The sequence below is a fragment of the Sorex araneus genome, chromosome 1, assembly GCF_027595985.1.
Source record: "Sorex araneus isolate mSorAra2 chromosome 1, mSorAra2.pri, whole genome shotgun sequence".
NCBI classification, from domain to species: Eukaryota; Metazoa; Chordata; class Mammalia; order Eulipotyphla; family Soricidae; genus Sorex; species Sorex araneus.
The window spans coordinates 2,399,952-2,425,472 of NC_073302.1; the positions used below are offsets into that span (position 1 = coordinate 2,399,952).

The 25,521-nt window shown below is 63.8% G+C and overlaps 1 protein-coding gene across 1 annotated transcript in view; it reads left to right on the forward strand.

The window, feature by feature from the left end:
• Nucleotides 1-25,521, forward strand: part of MED27 (mediator complex subunit 27) — a 116,638-nt gene that overhangs the window by 31,546 nt on the left and 59,571 nt on the right. Inside the window, exon 3 of the mRNA XM_004613264.2 lies at nt 10,919-11,049. Coding sequence (XP_004613321.1) covers nt 10,919-11,049 — 131 coding nt within the window. The remainder of the gene's footprint in view (nt 1-10,918; nt 11,050-25,521) is intronic.

The following is a 25,521-nucleotide window of genomic DNA, read 5'->3' on the forward strand; positions in this document are numbered from 1 at the left end:
ACCTGGGGCGGGAGGATCAGGCGTTTGGGCACCGAGGGAGGCGTGGCCGGCCTGCGGGCCCTGACCCCCACTGTCCACCCGCCCGCTCCCGCCTGGCCCTGCCGGGCCTTCCCCGCGCATTCAGCCTGCCGGTGGGGCAGGGGCTCTGCGCCCAGGTGTCCTGCCCCCCTGGGCTCGGCTCGGCGGGCAGCAGGCCCATGGCCTTTCCTGGCCGGGCTGCAGCCCCGTGACTTGCTCCTTCAATTCGTGCGCAGACGTCGTGGGCCACGTTCCCCACGAAGGCTCTTCCCGGGCCCTGGCTCCCCACCGTCACGAGCCAGACCACGGCCCAGCCCGCGGAGCTGTGGACAGCGGGGAGAGGCGGCGAGGGGCCGAGTTCTTGAGGAGAAACCCCCCCCCCGGAAACTGTATTCTCCGCTGCTCTCCTCCCTTCCGCCCGTGTGCAGCCGCCCTGTGCTGGGGTCTGGCGGGGGCAGCGGTCAGAGCTGAGCTTGCCCAGCGCCGGTCGGGGCTGCTGGCCTGGGAGGGCCTGGGGCGAGGCTGTCCCCTGGGACGCGTGTCACCGGCACAGCCTGCCAGGCCGGGGCCGCCTTGAGCAAGAACGGTGCCGGGCCCTGAATATTCTGACCCCACACTGCTTGCTCACGAGAGGTGGCCGGGAGGAGGTGGCCGGGGCTCCTGGCCGGGGCGCCCGCGGCGCACTCTGCCTCCGTGGAAGGCGGGCACACTAGGCCCACGAGCATGGTCAGCGCGTAGGGGGGGCGGTGGCCCAGCCAGCTCCGAGGCCTGAGAGGTATGGGCTGGGCACCTGGATGACCTCACCTGAGTGATGCTCAGACTGGGTGGCCGTGGGGCTGGAGCAGCAGGACCACGGGGAAGGCTGGAGGCCGGGGATCGATCCCCGGCACCCCCCCCCCCGAGTGGTTCCTGAGCGCAGAGCCGGGCCCCAGACAGAAGCAACCCGCCAGCCTGTCACTCTGCCTTGGCGGGGGCCCGGGGTGCTGGTGGGGTGCCGGCAGCTGTGCCCGTGCCAGCACACGCGCCCTCACCTCTGCTCTCCAAGCTGCAGCTTTGGGGCCCGCCCCGCCCCCCCGCCCCCACTCTGCACGCCGTTTTTGCACGCACAATGCAAAACTGCGGCTCACAAGTCTGTTTCCCACCTTATTAAAACATCATTTCCCCTGCCTGGCTCCCGGATTCCTGCGCTAAATCACAGGGCGGCGGCTTGTTCAAACAGACGTCGCCCGTGCCCGGGCGGCGCCGGCCGTCCTGCCCCCCACCTGGCCGCCCCTCGCCCTGCTCGCAAGGCCGTTCTTATTAAATATCATACTTTGTTCATTGGAGAGTTGTTTGTAAACTTAATTAACTCTCTGTCAGTGTCTGAGTTAATTTTCTCCCCTTAATTCCAGCCGCCCCGGCCCAGGCCCGCGGCCCCCCGGCCTGTCTGTTAAAGACTCGGTAAATAGTCCTGGAATGCCAGCCGGTGATGTATGGGCCTCTTTAACATTTCTTTGATTTATGTGCTGTGCTGTGGAAAAAGGCAAAGAAAGCAAATTATGTGGCGAAAAATGTTGCCAATCTTCACTTTTTTTCCCACTCTTGGTTTTAAAAAGTACACTTATCAATCAACTCGGATGGATTTCCTTCCTTACACAGATTGAAAATTTAACTCTGTGGAGACTCGCGGCCTCCGTTCCGGGCCGGCCCCACCAGGTGCTGTCGGGGGCGGCTCCCTGGCCCGGCTCCCTGGCCCCCCGTGCACTGCCGAGTGGGGCGAGGGCGCCCCGAGCTGGCCTCCGCGTGCCCTGTCCTCGCAGCCACCGGCTTCTCGGCGTGCCCCTCGGAGGCACAGCCTGGACGCCGGCGGGGCGAGCGTGAGTCAGCATCGGCCCCGGATCCTCCGAGCCTGTGCGTGCCCACCTTCCCGCCCGGCGTCACGGGGCAGCCGGGCTCCCGGGACTCTGCAGAGACCCTGTCCCGGGCTGGGCATGGGGCCTGTGGGGAGGCCGGGGAGGGGCTCCTCGGCGGGGCGGCCTTCGCAGGTGGGTGGGGAGCACCAGCCATGGGTGGCCCCAGCAGTGCCCACGCTCTGTGTGTGTGTGTGTGTGTGTGTGAGTGTGTCTGTGTGTCTGTGTGTGAGTGTGTGTGTGGACCCGAGGCCTCACACGTTGTGGATCGTGTTCATGCACACGGCCCTGGGAAGCACTTCCCGAGCCTCACCCATGTGCCCAGTGCTGCCCCAAGAAGGGGGGGTCTGTTGCCTGAGGGCACGGGTGTCAGGGCTCGAGGCAGGAACGGTGTCCTCAGCCGGAGCCCTGAGGTTTGCATCCACCAGGCGCCCTTCCGGGATGGCGTGGGATTTGGCGTGGGGGCGGGGGGGCCTCGGCGGCCGGAAGAGGCATTCCGAGAAGACGGGATCAGGTCGGGACCCGTGGGACAGGGGGTCGCCGGGCCGTGAGGGCAGGGGCCCTGCTGGCCGGCCAGGCTCTGCCTGCCGCTCCACACCCCTCCGGCACGCCGCCCTGACCCGGTGCTCCTGGGGTCTGAGTGGGCTTGGGTTTGGGAGGCCCTGGGTCCCGGGCAGGTGCGGCTCGGAGACCCCGTCCGCCCACCGGCCCGCCCGTCCTGCGGGGAGCGCGGCCCCAAGCAGACGCGCGTCACTGCATGTCGGGCTTGGCGCCCACGTGGGGGAGAGCGCGTTTGACTTTGAGAACTTTCCATCCAATTTTACACTGTGGGGGCACCCGGCGCTGCTGGCAGACTCCCTTCCCGCCCTCCGCCTCTGGGTGCGAGACAGCAGACGGCGCTGGGGGGAAAGGTGTGCGCAGCTTCACAGGCGGGCGGGGGGGGGCGGGGGGGGGGGGCTCGGCAGCTCCGCCTCTTTCAGATAGGGCGGGGCGGCCGCCCGGGCAGGGCTGGGGCCCCGGGGCCACTCCCCGCCCCTCCTCCCAGCTGGACAGGGCAGCGTGGGGGGCCCTGCCGTCCTGCCCTGCCTCCGAGGCCCGGCCGTGCCCCCGCGCTGCCCTCCGCGTGCCGTGGCCTCCTGAAGGCCGAGTGGGCCCAGCGGGAGCCGGGCCGTCCCTGTCACTCATTCACAGGGACTGCGCCCGGCCGCGTTCCGCAGCCGAGTTCCCGCCACTCTTTGATGCTGCGCGCGGGTCTCCCCCGCTGTCTCCTGTGAGTGAAACCTCCTTCATTCATTCACTTTGAACTGCTCGCCGGGAGCGCGAGCCGGGAGGCTGGGCAGTGCAGTGGTCTGAGCAGCGGCATCGGTCTCGGCCTCCGCTCAGTGAAGCAGCCGGGATGGCGCCTCCCTCGCCGGGGGGTGGCGCCCCCTCTGGTCTCTGGCTACGACCCCGGCTGCGGACGCGCCCCGGAGCCGTGGCCTCCCCTGTGCTGTGTCCATCAGGCGGCCACTGTCCTCGGTGCATCCAGGCCCCTGTCCTCGCCCACCTCGTGTCCAGCCAGAGCCGGACCCCCGCCCCCAGCGCCTGGGTGCTCCTGTTCCGTGCGTCCGAGGAAGCTCCTGCGCGCGGCTCAGCAGGCACCGCGGGCCAGTCCTCGCCCCGCTCACGGCCACTGCTCAGCGCTTCCTCAGGCGCCCACGGGTGTCGGTGCCTGGCCCTGAGCTTCCCGGCACCAGGCGAGGGTCCCGCGTCCCAGGGCCCGCTGTCGGATCAGCTTTGCGTGTGCTCCGGGTGCTGGTGTCGGGGCTCTGCTGCGCCCAAGCGCCACCGTCCTCTGTCCCTTCCGGCCGCCTCGCCCTCCGCGGTCGCCAGGACCACGACTGGCTGTCCCGGAGCTGGGCCGCACGGTCGCCTTGTTGTTGGCTTGGGAGCCGGGCATCAAGCCGGGTGCCCCTCGCGGCACACACACTCCCGCCCTCGGGCCTCCCGCCCTGCGGCCGCTGCGGGTCCTGTCTGCCCTCTGGAACTCGCGCTGGCCAGGCCCGGCCGCCGCCCTGGGTGCCTGCAGGACCCGTCGTCCCCACACCTGGGGGCGCCTTGGCATGACGGAAGGAGCAGCTGGGGGGGGCAAGGAGCGCCCAGGGCTGCCGTGAGAGCCCCCTGCGCTGCCCTCCTGCCCCTGCCCAGCCTCTGCCCTGCGTCCCCCACCCCCGCGCCCCGCAGCTCCCACCCCTCCCGCTCCTGAGGCGTCTCTGGGAGTTGGGGTGGCCAGCTGTGCCCCCCTCTGCCCTTGGGGCTTCTTCATCTGCTTGGCAGCTCTCCTTTGCCGCTCTTCCTCCTGCATCTGACCCCGGGAGCTGGCGCCGTGGGCCAAGGCGGCACTCCCTAGCTTCCAGCACGTTCCGCGCTGGCATCAGCCACTTCCAGAAAGGCCCGTGTGTGTGTGTGTGTGTGTGTGTGTGTGTGTGTGTGCGTGCGCGCGCGCCACTTCTGGAAAGGCCCGTGTGTGTGTGTGTGTGTGTGTGTGTGTGTGTGTGTGTGTGTCTTGAGTACGTGACTCTTTCTGTGGTGCCCAGCCGGTGGCTGAAGCTCCGGGTTGGTTCGGGGTCTGGACCGTGCAGGACCGCCCTGCGTCCGTGTGGGAAGCCGCCCTCTGCTGGGGCAGGACAGAGACTCGGGGCCTTGGCTCAGTCGCAGGAGTAGGAACATTCCGAGTCCCGTCGTCTTGCTCTCTGCCTGCCGGTGGTGTTCGGGATGAGCAGTAGTGTTGAGCAGATGAGCGCCGGCCTGCTCTGCCCGGCACCTGGTTTCTGCTAATCCCAGGTGCAGGGTCCGAAGAGAGCCTCGGAGGCCACGCCCGGACTGTCGGGAGCACCGAGGCCGTCTCTGCGTGGTTCCTTCCCCAGAAGCGAGGGCGGGGCCCGGGGCCCCTCCTAAGGGCGTGCTTGTTCTGCCCCAGGGTTCCGCCTGGACCCTTTGGTCTGTCCCCTGCTGGCAGCACTTGCCTTGGCCCCGTCCTGCTTCGGTTCGGTGCCAGGGCCGTGCGGGCAGGCGGACGGAGAGCTGGTCTCCGAGAGGCGGGGTCACGGGGGACGGAGCCCTGGTCTGCCCGCCGGGCACACTTCCCCACCCCCCGCGCCCCTCCTCTGCCCCCTCCCCTCTCTTCCCGTCCCCTTCCCTTCCTCTCCTCTTGCTCACTGCACCAGCAGCCCCCCGCGTGGCCACTGCCTCCATTTTTAGCCCCGCCGCCGTCTGCTCCCCGGTGGATGTGCGTGAGCGGGCATCTGCCGGCTGATTGGCAGCGCGGGGCCTGGCGCGTGCACAGCTGCCGTGCAGACGGAGCAGCGGTGGCGGGCCTATTAATAAAGGCGCGAGCGCGGGACATTCGGCTGCAGGAGGAGAAGCCGTGGCCCGTCCCCAGGTACTCCGGGGCGGCTCTGGAGGGCGGCCAGTCGAGGGTCCACGGGGCAGCCAGCCCCGGGGCCTGTTGCCCTAAGGGCCGCGAGGACAGGCCGGACCGAAGCGGGCACAGGGCCGGCGAGAAGGGCCCGGAGCTGAGCTCCCTCCCTTTCCGACTCCCTGCCCTGGAACAGACGTCAGAGGTCAGGGGAGGACAGACGCCCACACTGGCCGACAAACCCTGTAACAAGGGGGTTTATGGGTTTTCTGTGGCTGTTTTCCTGGGTGCAGCTAACGCGCCCCCTTGGGCCTTCCCCGAGCACTGTTGAGAGTGCTGGCCCTTCCTCGGGCTGGGCAGCGTTTCGGCAGGTGGGGGAGGGTCTCGGGAGTCTGATGGCCTGAGGTGAAGCCCGTGACCGACCTGGGCCAGCTGCAGGCCTCGGGGCGTGGGGGCTGGGACCCTGCTCTCCGCATACCCCTCTGGGTGGCCCGGCCCAAGCCCCCCAAAGCACAGACGCAAGAAAGATACGTGCTTCAGGGGTACGTTTCCTCGTGGCTCACGTCGGTGAGCGGCTCTGTGCACCTGTGTGGCTGCAGCTCGCCTAGAAACACCTGAAGATCTAACAAGGGGCCTTGCGTGGGGGGCGCGGAGGGGCCCTGGCTGAAGCTTCCGGAACAGGCTCACACTTGGTCCTGTGTCCCTGCGGCCGAAGGCAGGGCTTGGCCCGAGTGGCCGGTGTGTGGAAGCTCCCACGCCGTCCTGTATGGCGGGCTTTTCCGAGATAAAGGGGGTCTTCCCTTAGGGTCGGGAGTGCCCTCCCCCGGCGAGAAAGCCGTCTTCAGCGCCAGGCGGATCCACCCTCGATGTCCTCTCTGGGGCGAGCGTCACTGCAGGCCCGGCTGACCGCCACCTGCGTGGCCAGTCCCGCGGGGCCCCCGTGCAGCCCTCCCTGTCCTCCCAGACGCCGTCCACTGCGCAGCCCCGGGAGCGGTCGGGTGGCAAGTGGCAGGGCCGAGGCAGGAGAGGGCCAGCGGGGCCTCTGGACACGCGGCCTTGTGCCTGCCTGTCCCTGCGGGAGCTGTCTCCGGTCACTGTCGAGGCCAGCAGCGCCGCCGTCGCCTCTCCTTCTTCCCCTCTTCGGATCGTGGCGGCCGAGCCCCCGGGAGGGCGGGGGACGCTTTGCGCGTGCCCTGTCATTCTACTCACTTTGGGCCTGAAGAGTCTGGACTAGTTTGTTTATTTATTTATTAGTGAATCAGCGTGAGGCACAGTTACAGCTTATGAACTTCCGTGTTTGCATTTCGGTCATACTTTGGCCGTTGACCCGTCCCTCCACCAGTGCCCACTCTCCTCCACCAGTGGTCCCAGTATCCCTCCCACCACCCCGCCCTACCTCTGCGGCAGGGCATACCCCCTTGTTCTCTCTCCTTTTGGGTGTTGTAGCCTGCAATGGAGGTATTGAGAGGCCTTCGTGTTCGGTCCATAGTCAACTTTCAGCTCGCATCTTCCAACCCGAATGGGTCCTCCCGACTTCCTCTACTTGGTGTTCCCTTCTCTATCACAGCTGCCTTTTCCCCCAGCATGTGAGGCCAGTTTCCAAGCTGTGGGGCAGACCTTCTGGTCCTTATCTCTACTACTCTTGGGTGTTAGTCTCCCACTCTGTTACTTTATATTCCACAGATGAGTGCAACCTTTCTTTGTCTCTCTCTCTCTCTTTCTGACTCATTTCACTTAACATGAAACTTTCCATGTTGATCCACTTCTATGCAAATTTCATGACTTCATCTTTTCTGACAGCTGCATAGTATTCCATTGTGTAGATGTACCAAAGTTTCTTTAGCCAGTCATCTGTTTTTGGGCACTCTGGTTTTTTTCCAGATTTTGGCTATTATAAACAGTGCTGCAATGAACATACAAGTGCAGATGTCATTTTGACTGTACCTTTTTGCCTCTCCGGGATATTCCCAGAAGTGGTATTGCTGGGTCAAATGGGAGCTCAATTTCTAATTTTTTGGGAAGCGTCCATACTGTTTTCCGAAAGGGCTGAAGCAGTCGGCATTCCCCCCAGCAGTGTAAGAGGGCCCCTTTCTCCCCACATCCGCGCCAACACCGGCTGCTTTTGTTCTTTTGGATGTGGGAGTCTGGGCTTGTTCGAAGCAGGTTCTGTAAAGACCTGGGCTGGGGGCCGACGGCTCCTTCACCCTGTCTGCAGGCTGTGGGGCACTGCCCGCCTCCGCCCGCGGGTGCCCAGCTCCCCGGCTTCCTGCGTGAGCTTCCAGGGCCATTCTTGGCTCTTGCTGGACCGGCAGGCCCGAGGCTCCAGGGCAGAGCGGGCGGCTCCTTGGGGCAGGGGCAGGACCGTGCCAACAGCAGCTGCGGGGCCCCCTCCCCGCCTTCCCTCCTTCCCCGCTTGCCTGTTACCAAAACAGCAGCTGGGAAGAAACAGGATTGAGTTTTCCCGACACTTCGGCCCGCGTTTCCCCCAGATAAGCACGGGGTGTTGGTGCTTCCCGGGGAGTGGGACGGTCCGTGGACACGGCTGACAGGGAAGACCTGAAGCTGAGAACTGACCAAACAGTTACGGGCTAGTCTTAGGTTTGGGATGGATCGGGCGTGGACGTGGAACCCAAGGACGTGGTCTCAGAAGCCGGTGGTCAGGGAAACGGCGATCCCCATGGCCGAGGGGGGGCAGTTGACCAGGAGCCCGATGACCTCCGCCTCCTCGCGCCCAGGGCTCCAGTGCCCACGGCTGTGCCAGGTGCCAGGGACAGGCAGAGATGGTTCCCTTCCCCCGCCACGTCAGTTCTCCAGCTGGTTAGTGCAGAAACGGTCTTGGGTAGAAAAGCCCCACCAGAACCTCTGCTAGGTTGCGGTGAGAGAGGCTTGTTTCCCCGCTGCAGACGTTTGGAGTGGAGTGTGTTTATTGAAGTGTATTTTTATAGAAAATATTACGGAACCTGTGCTTGAAACTTATGGCAGCATTTTGGGCGTGCGATGTTCTTCGTGCTAGTGTGCGGCTCGGCGCGGAACTCCTTCTGTTGTTTGGAACCATTGGCTGAGCGAACGTTTTCCAGGACTCTCGGCGCTCGACTGTTTCATGGAACCGCGTGTTCGGCGCGTAAATAATGCAGCAGTCTAGTTGGACGGGAGCTGCCCGTCACTTTTATTAACTTTGACCTTTCCCCCATTACAGAGATGGTTGGGTAAATATTTAATGGCCCCCTGTAGATCCTGACAGTCGGACCCGTGTTCCCGGAAGCCGGGAGAGCTAGCTCATCGGCCGCTGCTGCCTTGGTGCCGCCAGTCAGCCTCTGGGCCGGGGGTCTTCGTTCGGGGCCAGAGCTCCGAGAGGTTTGATTGTGTCCAGGCCGCTGGGGACAGCCCCAGAGCCCGCTCAGAGATGGCCCGCGGTGAGCACCCGCCCTGTGCAGAGCGGGAGGGTGCCGGGGACCCACCTGCCGGCCACCCTGCCGGCCAGAGGGACTCTCTCCCCGAGCGTCGGCAGGCCGGGAGGGCCGCCGGGAGGGCCCTGCCAAGCGCCCGGCCCTCCCCTTCGAGAAAGCCCCACGCAAATTGCTCTCATTGCAGATTCTGGAGGGGCAGATCGAAACCCAGGTAGCTGACGTTCTGAAACATTGTCTTTCAAACTTGTCCTGTCCCTCGCTTCCATTGATTTCCCATTTAAGAAACCTGTAGGAGAAAAACAAATCTGGGCAGGATTCATGGGGCGAAGATGACTTGTGAGCGGCCGCGCCCCGCCCCCGCGGAGAGCTCCGTTTTTATTATGAATGTGATATGTCTTTGTCTCGTCTCGGCGGCCGGGAGGCTCCCTCAGCAGATCGACCGAGTAAATCAAGAGCCTCTTAAAAAGCAATATGGGTGCTCCGAGCGCGTCCACGCCAGCCTTGCTGGTCACCGGCCGTCCTCCTCTTTATGGCCACTTTCAAGGAGCAGATCTGGCAGTTGGTTTTGTTTTCTTTCGCTCTGTCTGTGCGCGGGCCAGTGGCCGGAGGCGAGGCCATTTATTTTTCGAAGTGCTCGTACCCCTTGCATCCAGTCCCGCCCTCCGAGACGCTGTCACGTTCCGTCCCGAGACGGGCGCACGGCTGACTCTGCAGAGGACAGGCCGGGCTTCGAAGGCGCGTTTTGAAGGGAAATTGATTGAGAGCTTCAGAAGGAATTATTATTTGTAGGTTCCGTTCCTTCTAAATAAACGTCTGAAAGACCTTGCTTAATTCGCGGAGGGAGGAGGAAACATATTGGGTGTTAGAAATGATCTCAGTCTGAAGCTCGGAGCTTGGCATTTTCACACTGCAGTGTTTTATTTACATCTGTTCAGAAATCGGGAGCGCTTTCAAGGGTAACTCTGTTACAGAGAGATTGATGACAGCTCACGATCGCAGACGCAGAAGTATGAGACTGTCACATACCAGGTGGACGCTCGGCAGTGTTTGGGGGGAGAGAGTGGCGAGATGTATTTCCAGTAAGATCCCGGTGCTCAGGCTTGACGGCGGGTGTGGGACACCGAGGGCGTCAGGGCCCAGGGTCTGCTGGGCTGTGGGGGTCCCCAGGTGCACGCTCATCAGAAACCACCAGGCGTGCCCAGCCGAAATGTGTGCATCAAACTTTTTGTACATCATAACTCAGCAAGGTGAAATTTAAAATTAAGAACTTTTTAGAAATCATATTTATTTATGCATTTATTTTTGTTTGGGGACCACACCCAGCGTGCTCACAGCTTGCTCCTGGCTCTGTACTCAGGGATCACTCCTGGTGGGACTCAGGAGGCCGTGTGGGCCGCGAGGATTTGAACCCGGGTCAGCTGTGTGCCAGGCGAGCGCCCCTAAGGTGGGATTGATTCTTAGACGGCCCCGTTGGGTGTGTAGGCCAGCAGTGAGACGTCTCTCTCAGAAGGGGCATGCCTTCCCCCGAGAGACCTCAGCCAGGGAGGGCCGGGCACTGAGCGCTCTGACGCGGGCACTCGGCGGTCGGGCACCGGATGTGGGACCCCCTGGGCTGCGTGCGGCCTGGCCTCGGTTTAGGGTGTACGTGTCCCGAGCTCTGTCTCGCTGCTCCCGGGCCGGAGTCCGGGGTTCATCATACGCAGGGCAGGACAGCAGCCAGGGCCCCGGCAGGTTGGTTTACGGACGGTCTCCGGCTCTTCTTAGAAACGTGTTGTGGGCTTTAAAGCCGTTTCCAGAAACAGTCTGTGAAGAGGGAGGAGTGAGATTACGCCGAGTAGTTGTGATCACACCGGTAGCGTTTGGGAACCGCTCTCTGCCTGCAGCGACACCCTTGGCGCTGGGGTCACTTCCCGCTGTCACCTTCCCGTCGCCCCTCCCTCCCTCTGGGGCTTCGGTCCCTGACCCAGCTGAAGGTCGTGTGGTTCTTCCCGGGAGTCCGTGCCCAGCTGTCGGCGCGTCGCGGGGGCTGTGGGTGGGACGCAGGTTTCTCTCCCACTCCTGCATCACTGCCCGGAGCGCGTCCCTGGAGTGAGTGACGTGTGGCTGTTGGGCAGTAGGTGAACTGTGCGTGTGGGTGTGGCGTGGGGGGTGTCAGCGCGAGCCTCCTGCCCTCGTGCCCGGCCTCACCAGCGCTTGCTCTGTTCCAGCTGCAGTACCACGCGGGCCTGGCGTCCGGCTTGCTGAACCAGCAGTCCCTGAAGCGCTCGGCCAACCAGATGGGAGTGTCCGCGAAACGGAGGCCCAAGGCCCAGCCCACCACGCTCGTCCTGCCGCCCCAGTGAGTAAGGCCTGCCGGGGGCGCCGCAGAGTCGCTTCTCTCCCGAGGTTGGCGCGTGGCTCGCGTCCAGGGGGGCTTGAGGCGCAGTGTCCTGTCGCTGTGGCTCGTGCGTGACCGTTCCAGCTAGTGTGCGGGGACGGCCACTGGGCGGGGGGCGCCTGGGCCCGGGGCTGAGGCCCGGGAGCTGCGGCTCTCCGGAAGCCCGAGGCTGGCCAGAGTCTTCCCGCGGGAACACGGCACGGCTGCTTCTCCCACTGGGGGACGGCAGGTCACACCTGCGCTGCCCTGGGCCGAGCCAGGGAGCCCCACCCTGGGACCCCCGGGACCCCTGCTCAGGGCGTGCCCCCCAGCCTCTGCGAGCCAGTCCCTCGGCCCTTTGCGCCTCCGCCTGAGGGACTCACATGCTCCTTCTTGCTCTGGGGTGTCGGGGCTGCTTCCGGCTCTGCACTCGCGGCTCACGCCCGGCGGTGCTCGGGGTTCCTGTGGTGCCTGCTCAGTGCTCGGCCGTGGAGCCGCCGTGAGGCCCCGTGTGTGGTCGCGTGGCCCTTGGCTCTGCCGTAGTCGGTGAGTCTGCTTCCAGGCGGGTTGTTCTGCACTAAGGGCCGGTTGGTGGGGGCGGGGCTGATGGTCCAGTGGGAGATGCACGTACTCTGCCCGCTGAGCGCCCACCCCGAGCTCGCCCTGTCTTCCCGCGGCTTCCCGCCCTCGGCCATGAACCAGGCTTCATAGCGCCAGCCCGGAGGTGCCTCTGAAGGCGGGACTCCGTGGCTTGCTTTTGTGCAGGGTCAGAACTCGGTTATTTCAGATTTGCCAATATTTGAGATTAGCAGAAGCGGTGGCTGTTTGATGAGCTCACAGGGAGCCCGTCCGGCACCGTCTGCACCTCCGGAGGTGACACGGGTGGTGACATGAGGCAGAGCCGCAGGGCCGGGGCTCCCGGGGCCTTTCCCGTCGCCGTCGCCGCCCTGCTGGGATTCCCGGGCTTCCTTCCCAGGACCCGGTTGCTTCCGACCAGGACACTCAGGCCAGCCGCTCCGGGTCCAAAGCCCCCGAGCGCATCCCCCGGGTCAGCAGCGAGCGTCCTCGTGCTGCCCGCCACTCGCCGTGTGGGTCTGGTCACCATGCCTCCCCGCCCAGAGTGCTCGGAGCCGAGCGGCTGGGAAGACGTGTTGCTTTCCCGCGTGGACTGTGGGCCGAGGCAGGAGCCGCCTCCTGATGGCCGCAGGCTGCAGCCAGGAAGTCCTCCTCGCGGGCTCTCTTGACAAAAGTCGGCTCTCGGTCCATCTGTTCACCATTTGTTAATTTGCATTGGCTCGAAACCTGTTTACAGGTGACATGCGATCATGAGGGCACTCAGGAACTATTCTAAGCGCTGAGGCAATCAACAGACTCTGTTCTCATGCCAGGAAATAAAAAAGAAAGAGAGAAAGAAAGAGGTTCACAACTGTCGTTATAAATTTATAATAAGTCCCTCAAAATACTGAGTTTCAAAGAGGAAAGCGGTTCCTGTGTCCAAGAATAAGGCGTGGAAATGATTTCCTATAGACAGCCGCTGGTTTCCTGCGAAAGTTGATGCCTGCCTTTGACATCGCGGAGGGCCTGGCTCGAACTCCTGTCTAGGAAGCAGCTTATGGTTCTGAAAGGCAGCCATTGAGTTTTGTTGAACACGTACTACGTGCCACTTCCTGTAGTGCATGTGGGGGAGAGAAACACCCTAACTGGATTTTAAAAACAGGCTGCAGTGAGGGTGTGGGTTGAAAATGAAGAAAAGGCAGCGAATGTTTACGTAACGTGCGTCGTCAAACACAGACGACCCCTCCAGATACGGTGACGTGGTTCTGCGTCAGATCTGGGCTCACCACCGCACACACCAAGGTGACCTCATTCAGTCTAGGGGTACGTGAGCCTGCAGTTCAGTTAGCCGCGTGTGGTTTGTCCTGTAGGAGATGAGCAGCTAGAAACTTGACCCTGAGCGTGATGTGGCCACGAGGAGAGCCACTGAGGAGACCCTTGGGCCCCTCGTGAAACGCCCCGTCCCCTGGTGGCCGCGGGCAGGGTGGGTCCGTGTTGGCAGGGCTGTGCTTTCAGCCTGGTGGTGCTCGGAGATCCAGGGGGCCGCTCCTGGCTCTGGGCTCCGTGTGTCGGACCCCGGGCCTCCACCCAGGCTTGGCTGTCCCCGCGGAGCGTCTGGGCAGCAGGAGAGGACGCGGCGTCGCCGGGCGGGCGTGGCTGGCGACGCTGGCTGGGGCCTGCTGGTCCCCGAGGGCAGGCGGTGCTGGAGACTCCTCCCTGGGGCCTCGCCCACGGCCCTGCAGGCTGTCGGGGCGCCTGTCCCTCCGGGGGACACGGCCGGGCCATCCTGACCGAGTCCCGGAGTCGGGTGTGCAGGGACAGGTGGGAGGTCCTCGCCGACCCTTGGGCACATCAGAGTCGCTGACGAAGAGAGACGCGGCCGGAAGGAGCTGGAGGCCGCCCGCTGCCGTGGCCCTCGGTCTGGTGCCCGGCTCTTGCTGCCGCGGGGCTGGAGGGAAGAGTAGAATTAGGTTAAAAGTTGATAAGTTGGGGCTGGAGTGATAGCACAGCGGGCAGGGTGTTTGCCTTGCATGCTGCTGACCCGGGTTCGATCCTCGGCATCCCATATGGTCCCCCAAGCACCGCCAGGAGTGATTCCTGAGTGCAGAGCCAGGAGTAACCCCTGTGCTTTGCTTGTTGTGACCCAAAAAGCCAAAAAAAAAAGTTGATAAGTTGCTATTAAATCCTTCAACTTGGGTGATGATCGGCGCCTCGAGCGAGGGCACTTGACATCTCTTTGTACTGTCTGTTCTGCCTCTGAGCGGCGAGGCAGTGAGGACTCCTGGCCTGAGGAGCAGGGCGGCTCCTGTCCGGGCCCTGCTGCAGGGTCCTGCCCTCCCGGGGGCAGCAAGGCCTCTCGGGCACTGAGGCCCCGGCAGGAAGCGGAGAACTTGGCGACTCCTAAGTTTCCCGGGTTTGGGAGGAAAAAAAGTCATCAAAACTTGGGTAGAAATTCACTAAGACCCTCTTTCCCCGGCTGGCAAGTATTAAGTAACAATATTCATTAAATACCACTGAGAGACTGTGTAATAAAGAAATAATCCTCGGACTCGACGGCTCCGACTCTCCCGAAGAGTGGAAATTGAGAATCTAATTAAAGATTAAAACATTGTTTGCATTCTAGAACATGGCGGGATCTCCGCCTCCATGGCGGGCCCGCATTAATAAGGAGGAGATCAGTTTGCAATAACAGCGCTGCCGCTGCGTTTATTAACACCAGCCGCGCCTGAGCGGGCCGGCCCGGGGCACCGCCCCGGCTCAGCAGCGTGCCCAGTGATGGCGTGCCCTGGCCTTGGGGGGGACGGTCCTCTCGCCCGGGCCGCCTGGCTGCCCGCCTCCCTCCGCGGCTGTTTGGCCAGCAGGTTCCTCCCGTCTCTTCCTTGCAGCCGCTCCCTGGTGGGCGAGCGGGGAGGAGCCTGCTGCCCTCTGCCCCTCTCGCGCCCCCAGCCCTGCCCGCGTGCCTATAAAATTTGAACCGCTCAAGCATCACTTCATTTCCTCCCCTGGCATCTTTGTTGCTGTTGGCCGTTTGTTGATTTTCAGTTTCATTTGACTTGAAATAGGCCCGGGAGGGGGCCGAGGCCGTGGGCGCGGCTGCCCGGGAAGCCAGACTCACCCCTGCGTCTCCGACACCCTGCGGCTCCCCCGTAGACATCGTGTGTATCGGCGTCGGCCTCGGTTTCCCTTCCAGGCCTGGCTTCAGTTGGTGACTCCACGAGGACCAGGCTGCTGCCTCCTCCCCCGTGAGTCTGAATGCCGAGGCGTGTCCCAGTGGGCACGTGTCCACGCTGTCACGGCGCCTGGGGGCCGAGTGGGAGCACCTCGAGTGCCCGTGGGAGCCTGGGGCCCGGCTGGGGGCAGGGACGAGGGTTCGGCCCGACCCTCTTCTGCCCGGCCGGCCCAGGGTGACCAGGAGCGGCAGGACTGGTCAGCAAAATGCCTTTCTTTCGTTTCCCGCCAGCCGGCTCGTGGCGGTGGGCGGGCGAGAGGGGCGCAGCCTGGCCGCGAGCGGAGGGTGGCCTGCAGGGGGGTCTCGGCCCGTTGTAGCTGCTGGGAAGGTAATTGGTCCGTGTTGCTTATCTTTCATCCCCTCTCTCCGGGCCAGAGACGACACGGAGCAGTGGACGAGGAATTCCTTGTAAATATTAATGTGCAGATCTGTCTTTGGAGGATAAATACTGGACATTCTGTTTCCAGTGCTCGCGCCACGGTGCTTCTCTGGTGTCTGTGGTACGAGACACAGGGCCCCGCGTGGACAGCTAATGGCTGCAGCTCCGCAGCACTGGCACTCTTCGGGAGGACGGAGAGTCACCGGAGTGACCGCTGCTGTCTTCCCTGGAGGGTCTGTGGCCGCCTCCCGGCCTAGGACAGACGCCAGTGAGAGGCCAGACCCTGCCCTGATCAGAGCAGGACTGCCCAAAGGGAGATGCACCCTGGGTGTCCAAGGGGAAGATCTGGGGTGCCGTGGCCTCGGGTGCAGGGGTGAGGGGTGCCTGTGGCCTCAGGTGCAGGACTGGGGGTGCCTGTGGCCTCAGGTGAAGGACTGGGGGTGCAGGTGGCCTCGGGTGCAGGGGTGAGGGGTGCCTGTGGCCTCAGGTGCAGGACTGGGGGTGCCGGTGGCCTCGGGTGCAGGACTGGGGGTGCCTGTGGCCTCGGGTGCAGGACTGGGGGTGCCTGTGGCCTCGGGTGCAGGACTGGGGGTGCCTGTGGCCTCAGGTGCAGGACTGGGGGTGCCGTGGCCTGGGGTGCAGGGGTGGGTGCTTCCTCTTTGGGCCCTTAGAGGTAGATGGTGGGGGAGATACCAGGTGAATTTCTCTGTGAAGGGCAGTCAGCCAGATCGGTTTGACTCCGCTCTGGGCCTCCTCTGGGACCTCGGTTCCTCGTGTCTGATCCTGTTTCGTGCCTGATCATGTGTGCTCATGTATGTGTGAGTGCCCACGTGTATGCTTGCGTGCATGTGTGAGCGTGAGGGTGTCAGAGTGTGTGCATGTGTGTGTGAGCATGCATGTGTGTGTGTGCAGTTATGTGCACATGTGCGTGCGTGTGAGCGTGTGTGTGCTGTGTGCATGTGTGCGTGCGTGTATGTCTGCGCACGTGTCCATGCATGTGTGAGCGTGCATGTGCGTGTGTGTGTGCATGTGCGTGTGCGCATGCTCTCCGTGTGGGGCTTTGTGCTCAGACACAGCAGCGAGAGGCCGGGGGCGCCGGGGCCCTCGGGTGGGCCGGTTGTGCAGCTTCGCCCTTCCCGGCGGGGTGGGTGGCGGGGGTGGTGCGAGCCCGTGCCCCGGGAGCCCTGCCTGCGCCCCTCTCTGGGGATTGGAAAGGTCTGGGGGGATGTCCGGGAGGCTCGGGCTGGGTCGTCGGTGCAGGCGGGGCGCTGGCAGCCCCGGTGCCGGCAGGTGTCGGCCAGGGGGCACGAGGGAGGCCAGGAAGAGCCGCCCTGGCCTGTCTGTCTCTGTGGCAGGGGCTCGCTGGCCGGGTCTGGTCCGGCTGGCCCCTGGGCTGGGAGCACTGCCTCCCGAGGAGGGGGAGGGCCCGGGCACTAGGCAGGGGTGCCGTGGGGCTGCGGACTCCGCTTAGTCCGACACTTCACGGCGGCCTCATTGCGTCTCCTGTGCCCAGTGTCATGTCCGGGAAGACCGCATTGGCGGCGGCTGTGACGTCACTCGGGCCGCTGCTGGGCACGGAAGGAAAGGTCCGGGCAGGGCGGCTCAGTGGAGAGAGCTGGTTTGGCATGACAGGGGCGGAGCTCGGGTCCTTAGTATTTCACTCCGTCGTTTCCAGCCCGTCGTTTCTCCTTTCATCTCTGCCCTTCCCGGAGTGGCAGGTAATTTGGGGGTCTCGGTATGTTCTCGCCCGCTGTCTCTGTGTGTGTTCTCGCTCCCTCTCCCTCTTTCTCCCTCCCCTCCCCCTCCCCTCTCCCCTCTTCCCTTTCCCTCCCTCCCTCCCTCCCTCTCTCCCTCTCTCCTCCCCCCCCCCCCCCCCGTGTAGTTTATTAGTGGCCTGTATGGGCCCAGAAAGTCCCAGCTGGCAGTGTCGGGCCCGGAGCGGTGAGCCTGTCCGTCCCTTCCGCGAGAGCCCGTGATGCTCCCGTGTAGTGTCCCAGGTACAGGGCGTTTGGGAGCAGGGCTCTGTCTCAGCATGAGCCCAGGCGGGCGGGTTTGATGTGGTGGTCCTTCCCCCCCTCCCCCGCCAGTCCTAGTTCATGGTCGGCACAGGGGCCGTGGATAACTCGGCGGAGGACCCGTTCCTAGCCCGGGTTGTGTTCCTGCCTTCCCCAGACCCGGCGTGTGCCGCCTCTCAGGTTTGCCTGGCACAGCAGGAGCCAGCCCTGTCTTTTGGGGGGGATGTGGGGGGCAGAGTCCAGCCCCCATTAAGCTCTGAGCTCAGGGCCGCTGGCCCTGGGAGGAGGGCTGAGACCAGGTGGGTAATAGTGGGCCCCCCCCCAGCAGGTTTGGGGGGTCCACGGCTGGAGGTGAGGGTTCAAGGCTTCACTCCGACGCCTGACCTTCCACAGCGAGGGCGGGGTGCCTGGCCGGCCAGAGTTTCAAGTGGTGCCCGGGACCGGCCTGTTGGCAGCGAGGTTCCTGGGGGCGTCGCTCTGGGGGGTGCAAGTAGGCCGGGCTGGCGGGGTCTGGGAAACAGCTCGTGGGGGTCCTAAGATGAGGGGAGAACCGGGCAGGACTCCCGGGCGCAAGTGCAGAGCAGACCCTCCGGCACTGAGAGGCAGAGGGCGGTGGTGCCAGCCCCGCAGGCCCTCGGCCTCCCGGGTCCGGGCGTCTGCTGACGGGGCACTTGCCGTGAGTGTGCCCTCACTTCTCAGCCACGGCTCGGTGCAGTTAAGTTAGGATCGCGAGTGTCTTGCTTTGTCGCTGTGGATACTCGGAAACGCGTGTCTGTCCATCAGCAGCACGTGATTCCGCGCCGCTCTTGATTCTTCCCTGCCCTGTGATTTAGTTTCCGAGTTACTGGCAGGCATGGTTGGCTTCTCTTCTTGCAACTTCATTGCTTTGGTTAGTTTTTTCTCTCTGACTTGGTCCTGGGGACTCACGGCCACGCCTCTCCCTGCCTCTGGCCGCGACACCTTCCTTTCCGGGAGCCTGTTTGGGACGTACAAGAAGCATCATTGATTGCACATGGTAAAGCCTGCACAAGCAGGCGCACCTGTGAATTGTGACCCTGTCGGCGGGGCTTCCAGGGCACGGGTCAGGGACGTGCTCAGGCCCTGCCCTCTGTTCCTCACCTGCCCTTATGTGCCCGTTCATGCCCGCCCCCATCCCACACGGCTCAGCTCCTCTTCGGTTGCTGTAAATGCACTAGCTTCGGTTCTGGACACGTAAACCACAGAAGCATACGCCTGCGTTCTTTTTTTTGTTGTTTAAGTGTGTATCTTAAATTCAGCGTGATTGCTTTAAGGTCATTATGTTGTTTCATAACCCAGTAGTTCCTTCTTCGGTGCTGTGTAATATTCCGCTGGCCGGACACGCTGCCTTTCGCTTGGCTGTTCCTCTGTGGCTGGCGTTTCCGGGTTCTGACTCGGCGGTGAAAGGCAACCTCCCCACTCACAGCCAAGCTTTTGTTAGACGTTTGCCTTTATTTTTCGTGGCGACTGAGACCAGGAGTGTGATGTCCGTTGCACACAGTGGGTGGGGGTGTGGTGCCGGGTTCAGACTCAGAGCTCACACTTGCAGGGCCCACGTTGTGCCGCACACGCTGCCTCTCCCGCACTGCCCCCTCAGTTGCTCGGCGTTGGCAAACCGTGTCCCAGAGAGTGACGGTGTCGTTTCATGTTGCTGCTGGCCCGGGAGAGTCGGGTCTGCCACAGCCCTGTCACCCGTAGCGTTAGTCAGTGTCTGACTTTCGCTTCTGGGGCCACACCTGGCGCTGCTTGGGGCTTCCTCCTGCCTCTGCACCCAGGGGTCGCTCCTGGCGGGGCTCAGGGGACCTGTGGGATGCCAGGGATCGAACCGGGGTGCATCACCTGCAGGGCAAGCGCCAGGCGAGGCTCTAGGGGTCTGGGACCCCCTCCTGGCGCTTCTTAGCCCCCCGGCTGGTGGCTCGGTGGCAGGCCCGTGGAAAGGGCGCGATTTGGCTCTGCAGGGACACAGTGACCAGGCCCAGGGCCACCAGGACCAAACCTGGTGGTGCTGGGGGCGGGGGGGCGGGCATTGGGTGCTGATGAGGTCCACGCCCTAACTCCCAGGCAGTCTGACGACTGACCGTTTCTCGGGTTTTAGTGGTAACTCATTTTGGTGTTGTTTCTTGCTCTGTGGCTCCGGGGCCGTGCCCAGCCGTGCCAGGGCTCCCTCCTGGCGGAGCGTGGGCATCACCTGGGCTTTGCGTTCTCTCAGGCCCTCTGAGAACCGCCGCTCCCTTTCCTCTGATGGCGTTGAGGGGCCCTTAGTGCCCAGCCTCACCCAGTGCCCACGGCTCGTGTGTTGCTTGGGGGGGCTGTTCGGTACCCACTGTGTACCCAGCTTCCTGCCAGTTGCCCCAGAGCCCCCCAGGGACGGGTGTCGGGGGGGCGGGGGTGTGACCGTCGGTGGGGCTTCCTCAGGGCGGATGCATTCCGCCTTCCCCGCTCTGCTCTCTGGGCCGGGGCCTCCGCCCGCCCCAGGACCACAGGCCCTTCCTGGGTCTTGGGCCCTTGGATCCGCACCTGACCCAGGGCTGTCATGCTGTCCGCAGAGCTGGGCTTGCGTGGTGGACACGCCTTCCCTTCAGGACGAGAGTCCTGCGGGGGGGGGGGGGGGGCTGATGGCCCCCAGGGACGAGGTCCAGAAGTCTGTGTTCCCAGTAATAGTTGAGTTCCTGTGTGTCCTGCCTCCAGGCTCCGCTGCCCTGAAGGCTGTTCCTTGCCTGACGCAGGAAGGGTGAGTGTCGGGAGAGTGGGGCAGGCTGAGGCCAGGCAGATAAGGTCGTTGGGGTTAATTATGAGAATGAAGTGGGGGGGCTAGCCCCACCCGCCTCCCGCCTCCCTCCTCCCACCGACCCCTCCACCTGCTGATCGAGTGCTGGGGGCAGGGTGGGGCGGGGGGGGCACTTTGCTGTGAGCCTTGTTTCTAACCGAGCCTCTGACGTGACAGTGTCCGGAGGCCAGCGAGTGGGGTGCAGCTCCTGCTGCTGCACACACACGCGTGCACACACACGAGACACACATGCACACACGAAATATACACACAAGTGTGCACATAGACACAAACACACATATGTACCAACACACATAGACACGCACACGCGCCCGCTACTGTGGGCCGAGCCAGGGCTGCCCTCTGCCAGGCGGCGGGTGTCGGTGCTCCCGCGCTCCCCCCAGTGTGGGGCCGGGAGCTCAGAGACCGCTGTCTCGCGGGGTCCTGCCCACCCTGGCCCAGCAGGGCAGGGCTGGCCGCACGCCGTGCCCTGGCAGAGCTGTTTCTGTCGCACAAACGAGACCGACCGAGCGCCTGCAGCCCGCGTCTGCAGCGAGGGCGTGCGTGCCGGCCGGGCCCGGAGATAAGCATCCCAGGTGACCGTGTGGCCCCTGCCCTGGCTGGTCGCCCCGCGGGCGCGCCGCCGTGTCCCTGGAGACGTCCTGCTGATGGCCGAGGCCCCCGCGCCTCTCCCCGCCGTCACTCCGCCCGGCCAGGGCAGTGCCTGTTGCCGCAGGAAGTGGGCGGCGGAGGATAAAGCACGGCAGAGCCGCCAGACCACCTTCTGAAGAGCTCCGTTCACGGGCGTTCCTGGTGAGTGCCCTGCCCAGTAATAATTAATGGGTCCAAGACAGTGAAAAATCTATGAGTTCCTTCCTGAGCCTTCCCGAAAAAATTAAATTCCACTCCGTGCGTTTTGTGTTAAGTGTGTTTTTATTGCATCTTAATTTTGAAAATTAGAATTTATATGGAGTGCGGGGCCTGGGAGCAGGAAGATGATGATGGATGCTTCTAGTCTCTGGGGCGGCTGACTGGGCCTCTGGCCTGTGGTCCAGCTCTCGGAGAAAGTCTGCCTCCCTCCGTGGCGTCTGACCCAGGGCCTCGCTAGGTGTGAGAGGGCTAAGGGGGGCTAAGGGCCAGGGGGGCTTTTGTTTTGAGCCTCTCCTGGCGCCGCCTGGGGGACCCTGTGGGACGCCAGGGACCGGGTCCAGGAAGGCCGTGTGCAAGGCCAGCGCCCTCCCCTCGGGCTTTCTCCGGAGGGGCTCTGGTCCCTGGTGGTCGAAATTTGGACCAGGGCCGGCTGTGAACTCCGACAGTGGCCAGTGACCCGGGAGCCCCCGCCCGGGCCTGGGGCTGGTGGCAGTGGCCCGCGGGCTCTTCCCTCTGCACCTGGTTTCTGAAGTGCAGCTGCCTGGCGCGGAGCAGACGCCTGTTGTTTTGCATGGCGCCTCCAAGCTATTTGGGTACCAGTCACAGCTGGGCGGAGTGTCACAAGTCTGGCAGGGAAACGGGCACGGCCCGGAGGTCTCAGCATTCTGCCCCTGGGCTGTTCCTGGCTCTGGTGGATGACTCAGCCACAAGGGTCCGGGTTTGGCCAGTGAACGTTGTTGGGGACCACTAGGACCTCGGCTCCCGGGGGCTGCCGGCCGGCCTGCGGGAGCCGGTGCAGCTGGCACAGTGGCCTTCCGCCTGCCAGGGGTCAGGGGAGCCCGGGGGCCACGTGGACGGCCACTAGGGCACCGGCCGGGAGGAGGCCGGCAGCTCGGAGTCTGCCTTGGGGTCCCCGTCTGTTGGGAGTGCTTGGGCCGCTCCCCGGCACTCGCCCCCGGGTGCTGTGTGGCCTCTTCGCTCGGGGCCTTGGGAGCGGGATCACCCCGAATCGGCCATTAGAGAACAGAAGGTGCTGCCAGAGCAGGAGCTCGGGGCAGAGCGGGGCCCAGAGCACAGCTGGCAGCGGCCTGGGAGGGGCTGGCGGCCATCAGCAGCCGGGAGTGGGCCCAGTCTGCGGCCCGCGTCCCCGGCGCCTCGGCAGGTGCCCAGTGCTCCGTCAGGCTGAGATGCAGCGAGGCGGCCTGGTGCCATCGAGGGTCTGCCGTGTTTTCCCCCTCGGCCCAGGTGCGCTTACGTAGGGGGGAGTGAGTGGAGCAGGACGGTGGGCTGGAGGGGTGACCCGGTGGTGGCACATGCCCTGCGCACAGAGGCCCCAACCACACAGACACGCACACACAGACACGGTCGTGCACGCACACGTTGCCAGCGGTGACCCTGAGCACCGCCAGGCCTGGCCCCGCACAGAGACAAACGCAGGTAACACGGACGGTGCAGCGCGGTCACCGCTCCAGCCAGGGGACAGGCCTGTGTGCAGACGTTCCCGGGTACGGGAGTGGGTGACGGGGAGTTGTTGGCGCGATTGTCTGGTTGTGCTTGTGCACCACTGAACTGAGACGGCCGAGTGTTGGAATCTGTTATTGGAAACGTGGTTTAGATGGTTCCTTGTGTGTGTCTTACCACCTAAAAAACGTGGCACAGCTTCCCCCTTCATCCCTCTGCTGAGTCCGGGCCCCGGCGCCTGCCCCGTCAGGGGTTAGCAGGGCAGTGCACTCTTAGCTGCTCGGTCTGAACGGCGGAGGGTTTGCCAAGTGCTCTCAGCAAACTATTTTTTGATATTCCCTAGCAACTTACATAACTGGCCTAAATTTTGGCTTCTCCGTCCACAAGACAAGGGCTACTAATATTAGCACCTAGCGGCGGATCTCGGGGTTGGGGGAGGTTGGGAGACAGCCGGCCCCCTCCTCCCTGGGGGCCTGCCTCCAGGGCGCTCAGCCCTCTGGAGCACTCTCCTGGGAGCACCTCTCTCTGGGCTGGAGCACCGCCTGGCCGTAGATAGACACACCCCATTGCTTGGGCCGGTGACTGCCCGGACACTGCCCCCAACGGACAGCGCTGTCTCAGGCCCGGCCGTGGAGCCACAGATCTGTGGAGGTGGCGGTAAAGGACGCGTTCAACCCAGGGGGCTGGGGGTGTGCCTGGGCTCCCCCCGGCTCTGCCATACACATATCACTGTATCACTGTCGTCCCGTTGTTCGTCTGTTTACTCGAACAGGCGCCAGTAACGTCTCTACTCCTCTCAGCCCTGAGATTTTAGCAGCCTCTCCTTACTCTTCTTTCCCAGCGATTCAGGGTCAGGGGAATGAGACCTGTCATTACTGTTTTTGGCATATCGAATACGCCGTGGGTAGCTTGCCAGGCTCTGCCTGTGCGGGCGGGGTAGTGTAAGTAGCTGCTAGGGAAAAAAGTTTAGAGGACAGAACTCAGAATCTTGCCGGCTGACCACGGCCCTGTCTGCCTGTCCTCACTGAATGACCTTCCTGCAGTGGGCGACGTGAAGCCAGCTCGCCAGCCCGACCCAGCAGGTGCCCCGGCCTCTCCCACCCTGTTAGTGGCAGCCCTCGGCACACGGCCCGGGTGTCGCCGAGAGCGCGGGCAGGAGGGACGGGCCCCTCCCCGTCACTGGGAACGGCACCCGAGCGAGTGTCCCTGTCCCGATTCCCGGCCGGCCGATTGCCCCTCCCGGGAGCTCCCGCTGCTGCAGGGGGGCAAGGGGCGGTTGATTAAACGCGCGTCTTCACGGCTGCCCAGAGCTGTGTCATCGCTGGCGGTGGCATCAAAGCATTGCCCTCCTGGCGCCGGGGAGCGTGCCAGCAGGAGCAGCAGGGGATGGAGGAGGCCGTAGATCTCCGACAGGCAGCGCGGCCGGCTCCTGCGGACAGGGTGACCCGGAAAGAGCTCGGCCTCCTCGCTGCATCCCACTGGGTCACTGGAGCCACTCGGTCACCAGATCACTCGGTCACTGGATCCAATAGACCAGGCCTTCCTGGATGTTCCTGCTCGCGATCCTGTTCGCCGTGGAATGTAACCAAACGCCCTCCGGAGCTCCCAGTTTCTGGCGCAGACCATTCTGGCTTTGCGTTTGGTCATGTATGCACCCAGAACCCATTGTTTGTTTGTTTATTTTGATTTCTGGGTATACCCGGCGGTGCTCAGGGTCTGCTTCTGGCTCTGCTCAGGGGACCGCCTGGGGTGCCGGGGACTGAGCTTGGGTTGCCGCGTGCGAGGCGAGTGCCCTCCCTGCTGTAGCACCGCTCCACTCTGCACCCCAAAACCCCTCAGTCACCAGCCTCCACCTTCAGACTCAGACGGGCCACGGGCCGCCGGGGAGAGGCTCAGTTTGGGGCCCACTGTCGCTGCTGCCCGCAGCTCCTGCCTCTGCAGTGGCCTCCCAGGCCCTCCCTGCAGGCGCGTCTCTGCACAGGCCTCGGCCTGCCCCCGGCTTGAGAGCAGCACGGGAGAAGCCGGGACCCTGTGTCCTGCCCAGGGTTGTCAGAGAGTCCAGGAGGGGGGAGAGTGGGGCAGCAGGCACGTGCCTCACCTGCGCCCCACCCAGGCCCCACCCCTGCCCCCCTCCTTGAGCCCTGCCAGGAGGGACCCCTGAGCCCAGGGTTGAACGCCCCCCGGTATGGCCCCCAGACGGAAGTCAGGAGCCATAGGGGCTTTGTTTAAAGCCCTGCTCAGCTGCCAACCCACTGGGCCGGGAGCCAGCCCCATCGGGCACTCTGTGTGCCGCCCTGCCCTGGCACCCGGAGTGACCAGCTCACCCGCTGACGTCTGCTGCAGGATGCCAGCCAGGGGCCTTGGCGACTGTGTCGCCAGGGCGAGGCGGCTGGCGGGTCAGTGTCCCAGACAGACACGGACGTCCTCCCGGGGCGGGTGGACTCGGGAGGTCAGTGACCGTCTGGACTTAGCCTCCACACGATTTAGAATAAGCGGTTGGGCGCTCGCCTCTCACGCGGCCGACCCGGGTTCGATTCCTCCGCCCCTCTCGGAGAGCCCGGCAAGCTACCGAGAGTATCGCGCCCGCACGGCAGAGCCTGGCAAGCTCCCCGTGGCATATTGGATATGCCAAAAAGAGTAACAATAAGTCTCTCAATGAGAGACGTTACTGGTGCCCGCTCGAACAAATCAGTGAGCAACGGGATGACAGTGACAGTGATCACTTTAAAATTTAGTTTTAATATCAAATATAATAGTATAATTTAATATCAAATATGAATTTTAAATATCACTTAGGGGCCAGTGTGCTAGTGCGGGGGGGCTTTGCCTTGCACACAGCTAACCGCAGTTCAGTCCCATACGGGCCCTTGAACCCTGCCAGGAGTAAGCCCTGAGCAGTGCCAGCTGTTGCCCTGAAATCAAAGTAAAGCGAAAGTAAAATACACTTTCCTGAAGAACTTAAAAGGTTCAGTACGTTCCCCAAAGGCAGCCTTCAAGACAGAGCACCAAGCAAGGACCAGAGGCGGAGCTGCCAGCGGGAGGAGCACGGGGTCACGCACGAGCGGCGTCTGTGGTCAGAAGCCGCACAGAGGAGGGGTGGGCTCCCAGATGCAGGCCGCTGGGTGCGGGGCAGGGGCAGCCGACCCGGGTTCGATCCCCG